Below are 9417 nucleotides of genomic sequence, written 5' to 3'. Positions count from 1 at the left end.
AAAAAAAAAAAAAAAAAAAAAAAGAAATAACTGAAACATCCTTCAAGACTCCCATAAACTAATCTCAGTGTTTCCTTCCCATTTCAGGTAACTGCAGTTTTGTGAAATTATAAATATACCACTGAGGTAACGAAACTAACTCAAGAAGAATGGAAGAGTATGTTTAAAATTCCAATGTATTTTGTATACATATATTTAAATTATGCCCTCTGTTAAATTTCTGTGTATAACTTATCTATTGCTGTGTAACATATTAGCCCAACACTTAGTGACACATTTGTTCTTTCTCACGGTTTCGGTGGGTCCTGAGCTTAGGAGCAGGTTAGTTGGGTGGTGCTGGCTTGGGGTCTCTCCTGAGCTTGAAGTTGGCCACGGGTGGCAGTGATCTGAAGATCTGACGGGGGCTGGAGTATCCACTTCCAAGCTGGTTCATTGACAGAACTGGCAAGTTGGTGCAGGCTACCAGCAAGAGGCCTTAGTCCCTTACCCTTGAGGATGGGTTCACAGTGCTGCTTAAGTGTCCTCATGCCACGGCAGCTGTCCTCCCTCACGGCGAGAGATTTGAGAGAGAAAGGCAGAAGCTGTCTTTTATCACCTAGCCTTGGAAGTCACACTCTGTCATTCCCACAATAACCTTCTGCTTACATAGGCTAGTCCTATTCCGTTGGGGTAGACTACACAAGGGCATTAATACTAGAAAGTGAGAATCATTTGTGCCACCTTGGAGACTAGATACCACATTCTGTTTTTCACTCATCATGAGACACTTTTGGTTAGCATCTAAAGATAATCTTAGGAAAAAAAGTTAATTTTGGCTCAAATTCAGATTGATCAGCATAGCCAAATTGCATGAGCTACATATCTTTATTAAACAGTAAGTTGTTTGCCTTTGGTTGGTCAAAATGGAAGATATTTAGTGGAATCACATGCAAATTCCTACTTTTGTTTTTTTAATCTGGCTTATTATTGTAATTATTTAATTTTCTCTTAATAAAATGGTATAGAAATAACCAAAACATCATTCAAGACTCCTATACACTAATCTCAGTGTTATATTATATGACAACATGAATATCACAGGAGCCCAGCACGTTGCTGCCTGTGCTTTTGAGTTAAAGTCATGTTTAAATATGGGTTGCTGACTTATTTTTTCTTTATTCTTTCCTTAGAGACAGCCTGGAAGACTCAAACCTTTCTCCGAAAGTTTGGCATTCTGAGATGACAGTGTCGGTGACAGGCAAACCACCTAGTACCGTAGAAGAAGAAGGACTACCTAAAGAAACAGGTGTAGAAATCATCCCAGAAATCCTAGAGCCACTCTCCCTTCCAGATGTGCTGAGGGTCTCTGCAGTCCTGGAGGATACCATAGACCAGCTCTCTATTTTAAAGTACATCATGCAGATTCAGTGCGAACGAAGACAGAGCATCAGCATGGTACATACTCACTCACCGTTAGTTAATTTTGCTTTATTTAATTTTTATTTCTCCATCATTTATAGTATCTATCCCATTATATTTATGTTCTTTCTTTCTTCCTTTTTTTTCTTTTTTTTGGGGGGGATGGGGACAGAGTCTCATTCTGTCACCTAGGCTGCAGTGCAGTGGTGCCATCACAGCTCACTGCAGTCTTGACCTCCCAGACTCAAGCAGTCCTCCCACCTCAGCCTCCTGGGTAGCTGGGACTACAGGCATGCACCACCATGCCTGGCTAATTTTTTATAAAAATTTTATAGAGATGGGATCTCACTATGTTGTCCAGTCTGGCACCATTAAATTTCACTTGGGAAATAGCACCTTTATTTCAGATAAAGGGCTACAATAACTATCTGAGATATGTACTGTCAATTAATGGGGTGAAATTGCCGTAGCTCATGGTACATCACCAGACGGAATATCCTTTTCCCCTATATTGGCATTATTCAAAAAGGCCTATACTTAAATCAGTATAAATACAATATATGTATTGAAGAGGTCGAACTACTGAGTTGTCCACCTATCTTGTATTTCTCAGCTGCTGAAAACTAAGTAAACACTAGGGAAAGGAAATGTAACTCTATTTTTTTTTTTTTTTTTTTTTTTTAAGATGGGATTTCATCATGATGGCCAGGCTGGTCTTGAACTCCTGACCTCAGGTGATCCACCCACCTTGACCTCCCAAAGTGCTAGGATTACAGGCGTGAGCCACCGCACCCGGCCTTCAACTCTATTCTTAATTAACGTTGTTTTAATCTAAAATGACTTTGTTGTCACTGATGAATATGTTGGAACTTGCCTTCCTGAATATCCAGCTGCATTACTGTGTCAGCCATTACATTTTCAATAATGTTTTGGACTCTTCTGTGAAGCAGCACTGAGTTATCAAAAAGTTAACTTACTAGTGAGCAAAGTCTTTATGCAGTTTTAAGCTCTTGTACATTTCAGTAACTTACATTATAGTTATGAAATGGAAATTATTTACAAACAGAAATACACATTTATCAATTTTTTTGTTTTGTTTTGTCTTGTTTTTGAGATGGAATCTCCCTCTGTCACCCAGACTGGAGTGCAGTGGTGCAATCTCTGCTCACTGCAACCTCCGCCTCCCGGGTTCAAGTGATTCTCCTGCCTCAGCCTCCCATGTAACTGGGACAACAGCCGCGCACCACTGCGCCAGCTAATTTTTTATATATTTAGAAGAGACAGGTTTCTCCATATTGGCCAGGCTGGTCTCAAACTTCTGACCTTGTGATCCGCCCACCTCGGCCTCCCAAAGTGCTGGGATTATAGGCATGAGCCACCATGTCCAGCCTTATCAAGTTTTAAATAATAACATTATAAAATTTGTACAGAAGATATTTTTATATCTGATTCCATGACCGATGAAAATTGCTATATAAATGAGAGGGGTTATCTTTTTTGTTTTTTGCTTTTCATATCTAACAGTAAAGAAATCCATATTTATTGAGAGAAGAAAATTCAATTTCTCATAACAATTTCAAATTTTTAAAAAATTATTATTGTTATGCCATAGCCTGGGTTCTTAAAGCTTTCATTAAAGTTTAAAAAGTTTAGACAAGATTTTAGCAGAACAATGGATTTGGAATCAGGAGACATTTTGGATTTATTTATGTGCTGTTAGCAATCATTTCACTTTTTTGGTTTTAGTTTTCTCATAAGTTGTAATGGTGTTTACCTAAATGACGCATAGATTCCTTCCAGTGCTAGCATTCTATGAGTTTTGGGGTAGTTTTTAAATAATATTATAGGAATTGTATAATGTAAGTTAACTTCCTTATTAACTTATGAAGGGCAAATAGATAAGAATCTAAGAACAAAATCTTTCGTTGCATTTAAAGTAAGAGTCTAATTGCAACAATTTAAGATAGCTAACAAATAGTACAGAAGTAACTGGTGTTTTCCTCCTATTTATTCTTCCTCCAGTAAGAATCAAAAATAAAATGTGTGCTTTGGGAGGCCAAGGTGGAAGAATTGCTTGAGGCCAGGAGTTTGAGATCAGCCTGGGCAGCACAGAAGACTCCATCACTACCAAAAGAATGCAAAATTAGCCAGGCATGGCGGCACATGCCTGTAATCCCAGCTACTCAGGAGGCTGATGTGGGAGGGTCTTTTGAGCCTGTGAGATGAGGCTGCAGCAAGCCAAGGTCACACCACTTTAACCTGGGTGACAGAGTGAGACCCTGTCAAGCCAGTGGGGGGAAGGAAGGAGAGAGAGAGAGAGAGAGAGAAGAAAAGAAGGAAGGGCAGGAAGGGAGGAAGGAAAGAAGGGAGAAGGAAAGGAAGGGAGGAAGGAAAGAAGGGGGCAGGGAGGGAGGGAGGGAAAGAAAGAAAGAGAAAGAAAAGAGAGGAGAGAATAGAGAGAGACAGAAAGAAAAAGAGAAAGGAGAAATAGAACGAAAAGGAAAGAGAGAAAGAAAAGAAGGAAGAAAGAAGGAAAAATGGGAAGACATTCAGTTAACAAAGTCTTCTCAATGATACCTGCTGTCAGCCTTTGAAAAGAGTACTTTGCCTTCATGGAATCTCAAGAATGAAAACTCTAAACTAATAACAGTATTCAGCAGCGGTCACTACTCCAGTAAATAAAAGAATGAACTTTTTGTGCTGCTTTTACTGGTTTATGATAGTGATCTTTTACCCACAAAATTTTCTAACTCAACAGAAACCCTCCTCATGATTTTAGTGTAAATAGTAAAGGCTTGCACTGCAGTATAATCATGTTGATTAACAGCAATTTAAAAGTCCTTTTCTCAATGTTAGTTTCCTATCTTTTAAAAATTGTGAATCTCTTAAAATATTTTTTGGGTTTTATTTCGTGGTACTATAGTTGTTTTGACTCATGAATTTAAGATGCCATTGCCCTGTAGGGCACAGGAGATATATTTTAAAACATTAGTACAGCTAGTGCTCGACTTACGACCACGGTCGGGACCGTGGACCGGTCGTAACACGATTTGGTCGTAAGTTGAGTAGGCTATATGTACAGTTGAAATGGTGCACGCGGAGACGGTAGTGCTGCTGGAAGCTGGTCCGCACTGTCGTACGCCCAGCTGGGCAACGTTTGCGCTGCCAGACGCGGAGCAGTCGTGGCTAGCGATTGTGGTCGTAAAGTCGAATGGTCATAAGTTGCATAGGTGGTAAGTCGATCAATACCTGTATGTACATGGGTGTTTTCTTTCCCCAGAGGCTTGGCATCCTTTAGCCTTTTAACAACCTTGAGAGGAAAGGTTAGCATTATCCCTCTTCTAAAAACACTTTTATGGCTAAGGCCATCTCCAGATACATTTTCATGTATTAGAATTATGAAATGGGGCCAGGCACGGTGGCTCACACCTGTAATCCCAGCACTTTGGGAGTCCAAGATAGGCAGATCACAAGGTCAGGAGACCGAGACCATCCTGGCCAACATAGTGAAAACCCATCTCAACTAAAAATACAAAAAAGATTAGCTGGGTGTGGTGGCAGTCACCTGTAGTCCCACCTACTCCGGAGGCTGAGGCAAGAGAATTGCTTGAACCCGGGAGGCGGAGATTGCAGTGAGCTGAGATTGTGCCACTGCACTACAGCCCGGTGGACAGTGCAGGACTCTGTCTCAGAAAAAAAAAAGAATTATGAAATGAAGGGTGAATAATATATTAATATACCAGGTTCCACCAGAGATGAGAGTGATTTGAGCAAAGTTTGGAGCTTTCTGGCAGGGAATACTGCTTTTCTTCTCTTTTTCCTAGGGAAAAAATCCTATCTTGTGCATAGTGTGTACAATATAAACATGTTTCTTAGAGGCTGGGTGTGGTGGCTCACATCTCTAATCCCAGCACTTTGGGAGGCCGAGGTGGGCAGATCACCTGAGGCCAGGAGTTTGAGACCAGCCTGGCCAAAATGGTGAAACCTCATCTCTACTAAAAATACAAAAAAAAAAAAAAAAAAATAGCCGGGTGTGGTGGTGCACTCCTGTAATCTCAGCTACTTAAGGGGCTGAGGTAGGAGAATCACTTGAGCCCAGGAGGTGGAGGTTGCAGTGAGCAGAGACTGCATCACTGTAATCCAGCCTGAGTGACAGACTGAGACTCGGTCTCAAAAAAATGATTTTTTTCTTTTTGTGAGTCAACTAGAACACTTAGCTCATTTCTATAATTCGATTCTAAAAATTCACATTTCTTTCTAGTACTCAGTAAATCAGGACATGTGACACATTTGCTTCCCTTTCCAGTGCCCAAGTATAAAGGTAGAGGAATAGTGGTTGGGGAACTTAGAAAATGGGGCATCCCAGAGGTTGCAGTGAGCCAAGGTCGTGCCATTGCACTCCAGCCTCGGTGACAGAGTGAGACTTTGTCTCAAAAAAAATAATTTATTTAAATAAAAGAGACAATGGGGCCTCCTAGACCTTACATTTTCCCCTTATTGCCTTAGACAAAATATAAGATGATAACTATTTATTTTACCAGTGAGAAGATGGGGACACAGAGATGTTAGATAGTTGCTCAAGGTCAGTACAGTTTAGACATAGAGCTGGATTCAAACACGGCTTCAGAAGCCATATGTGTAGTCACTATAATACATGGCCCCTCAGTGGCTCAAGCTTTTAGCCACAGTTTAGTTTACATAGGCATCATCAACTAAAAGGCATATGCTGTTCCTGTGTTCTTTAATATTCAAGTTTGGGGCTGAAAAAGAAATTATTTTGGCTTTTCCCTCCTTGATCCTCAAAATCTACATCATACTGCTAAATCTACTATCAACCTCTTTTAGTATGATTCTCCTTTTTTATTTATATTTCAAGTTCATATGTTCAATGAACATTTGAGTCTCTGCTATATGCTAGTCATGTTCTAAGCAATGGGACTATACAGATGGCCACATCCAATCTTGTTCCAAAAATAATTTGTCTTCAAAAACACTTTTTTTTAGAAGTGAACCAAGATCACTAAGACAATGTCCCTTCCCTCCTAGAAACCGCAATCTGATGGAGATACTTTATAAAAAATTACAATATGATAAATGCCTGCTAACAGAGATTTTTCACCAAGAACTTTACTTTTGATCAGTTTACCAGGTGGTAAGTTGGGGAATGAGAGAGAAAGGGAATGCTGTGTGAAGTTAGCAGCAGGATATGGTTTGTTGTGGCTGAAGAAAACCGCACATTTTCTTGGAGTGTGGAGTACAAGTCAGAAACAATAATGTTGAAAAATGTAGCCGGGCGCGGTGGCTCATGCCTGTAATCCCAGCACTTTGGGAGGCTGAGGCGTTTGGATCACAAGGTCAGGAGATTGAGACCAGCCTGGCCAACACAGTGAAACGCCATCTGTACTAAAGATACAAAAAATTAGCCGGGCATGGTGGCACATGCCTATAATCCCAGCTACTCTGGAGGTTAAGGCAGGAGAATCGTTTGAACCCAGGAGGCGGAAGTTGCAGTGAGCTGAGATTGCGCCATTACACTCCAGGCTGGGTGACAGCACAAGGCTCCATCTCAAAAAAAAAAAAGAGAGAGAAAGAAAAATGTAGACAAAAGCCTCTGTCTTATAGTATTATCTCTTAAAAAAAAAAAAAAAAAAAAAAAAAAAAAAAAAAAAAAAAAAAAACAATGTTTTTTAATTTTTTTTAAAAAAAAAAAAAAAAAAAAAAAAACTAATATTTTTTATTGTTTTGAAAAGAAAAGTGGAGAAATGAATCTAGAAGGAAAGAATCTACACAAACTTCCAGTGGCCTCAACAATCACAAAAATACCTCGTCCATTAATATCCAAAGAAGAACCCGAGTTGCCAGAAATCAGACAAAGAGGCCAATTTCCTGTGGAGTTTAACAAAATGCAGGATCTTATCTTTAAAAATCCTACAAGGCAGACCATAATGACTACGGAGACACTGAAGAAAATGCAGATTGATAGGTAAGGAAGGAACACATTTTGCAATGGAATAACGTATGTGCACATAGATGAGAGAATGGGTACCTGGGTGGCTGACTGCTCCCTTTTATGGGTTGGTCATTACTGTGTATGCAGATTGACTGCTGAGAATAGAATTAGCTAATTAGAGGCAGGGTGATACCAATGAAAAGCAAGGTGGCTCTATGGTATGGCACAAGTTACTAAGTCTTTTTTTTGTTCAGACCCAGTTTTACTCCTGTAGCCCAGGCTGGAGTGCAGTGGTGAGATCTCGGGACACTGCAGCCTCCACCTCCTGAGTTCAAACAATTCTCCTGCCTCAGCCTCCTGAAGAGCTGGGATTACAGGTATATGCCACCATGCCTGGCTAATTTTTGTATTTTTGGTAGAGACGGTTTCACCATGTTGGCCAGGCTGGTCTCAAACTCCTGACCTCAGGTGATCCACCTGCCTCAGCCTCCCAAAGTGTTGGGATTATAGGCGTGAGCCACCGCACCAGTTATTATGTCTTTGTTTCCAATTCTTATTTATTTTTAAATTCTTTTTTTTCCCTTCAGACATATACCTGCATGTTGTTTATATTTTAGAGACTACGTCACTATGTTGCCCAGGCTGGAGGGCAGTAACTATTCACAGGAGATGTCAGAGCACTGCCATCCTCAAGCTTCTGGCTTCAAGTGATCTTCTCGCATAGCTGGGACTATAGTCACACTGGCTGTTTTCAATCACTGAAAATGAGAATGGGCCAGGCACAGTGGCTCACACCTGTAATCCCAGCACTTTGGGAGGCCAAGGTGGGCAGATCATGAGGTCAGGAGTTCGAGACCAGCCTGGCCAACAAGGTGAAACCCCATCTCTACTAAAAACACAAAAATTACCTGGGTGTGGTGGCATGCACCTGTATTCACAGCTGCTCAGGAGGCTAAGGCAGGAGAATTGCTTGAACCTGAGAAGTGGAGGTTTCAGTGAGCTGAGATCACGCCACTGCACTCCAGCCTGGGCAACAGAGCAAGACTCTGTCTCGAAAAACAAAAAATGACAATACTAGCAGCCTTGCAACAGTAGTGTAAGAGTTGGAAATAACGTGGCTCTATGGCTTAGTTGGTTAAAAAGAGTTGGAAATAAGGCTTTAGCCGAGTACCTGGCACAGATTGGCAGCTACTGTGACGCCTTATCCATTAATAAGAAATAGCTGCTGGATAGCCACATTCTAACTGTTTTAACCCTGAGGGTTTCTTAAATCCCTGTTGCCTCATAATTTCTTGTTGTCAGCTGGCTCAATGACAAACCTGTTAAGTTTAAGAGGGTGTAACATTATGCTAAGAACTTTTGGTAAATGAGTTTACTGCAGTTTACCCAGTGCCACAAGCTAAATCCAGTATGAAATCTGTTTTGGAAGTTTTATTGGAATACAGTATTGCCCATTTGTTTATACACTGTCTGTGACTGTTTTCATGCCACAATGCAGAGTTGAGTCATTGCCTAAGAGAACTTATGGCAGTCAAGGCCGAATATTTACTGTTTTCCCCTTACAGAGAAAGTTTGTTGACCTTGGTTTTAGACCCTTGAACCAAGGGTAAGATCTGTTGCTAAAGTCAGTCTGGCCCAGATTTGCATCTGACAGAAAGGTATCCTGCTTATACACTGCCCAGTGCAGTTAACGTCCTTTCCATTCTCAGTGTCTGGCTCATATCGTTTCTTGAAAGACCCAAAACACCAGTCTCAGATTATTTGTAGGGGATAGTTTTAGGTTTATATTCCGTAGGAAACTCAGGGTGGCCAGGTGTGGTGGCGCACACCTGTAATCCCAGCACTTTGGGAGGCCAAGGGAGGCAGATCACAGGATCAGGAGATCGAGACCATCCTGGCCAGCATGGTGAAACACCGTCTCTACTAAAAATACAAAAAAATTAGCTGGGCATGGTGGTGCACGCCTGTAGTCACAGCTACTTGGGAGACTGAGGCAGTGAACCAAGGAGGCGGAGATTTCAGTGAGCCAAGATCACATCACTGCAATACAGCCTGGGCGACAGTGTGAG

At 41.1% G+C, this 9417-nt stretch overlaps 1 protein-coding gene across 1 annotated transcript in view; it reads left to right on the top strand.

Moving 5' to 3' along the window:
• The window catches only part of IQCG (IQ motif containing G), a 37156-nt gene that overhangs the window by 5712 nt on the left and 22027 nt on the right, over positions 1 to 9417 (top strand). Inside the window, exons 2-4 of the mRNA XM_037742826.1 lie at positions 88 to 157; positions 1170 to 1434; positions 7149 to 7381. Coding sequence (XP_037598754.1) covers positions 150 to 157; positions 1170 to 1434; positions 7149 to 7381 — 506 coding nt within the window. The 5' untranslated portion in view covers positions 88 to 149. The remainder of the gene's footprint in view (positions 1 to 87; positions 158 to 1169; positions 1435 to 7148; positions 7382 to 9417) is intronic.

Source organism: Cebus imitator, unplaced genomic scaffold (assembly GCF_001604975.1).
Source record: "Cebus imitator isolate Cc_AM_T3 unplaced genomic scaffold, Cebus_imitator-1.0 Scaffold129, whole genome shotgun sequence".
In the NCBI taxonomy this organism is placed as follows: domain Eukaryota; kingdom Metazoa; phylum Chordata; class Mammalia; order Primates; family Cebidae; genus Cebus; species Cebus imitator.
This window is presented reverse-complemented; position numbering and strand designations above follow the sequence as displayed.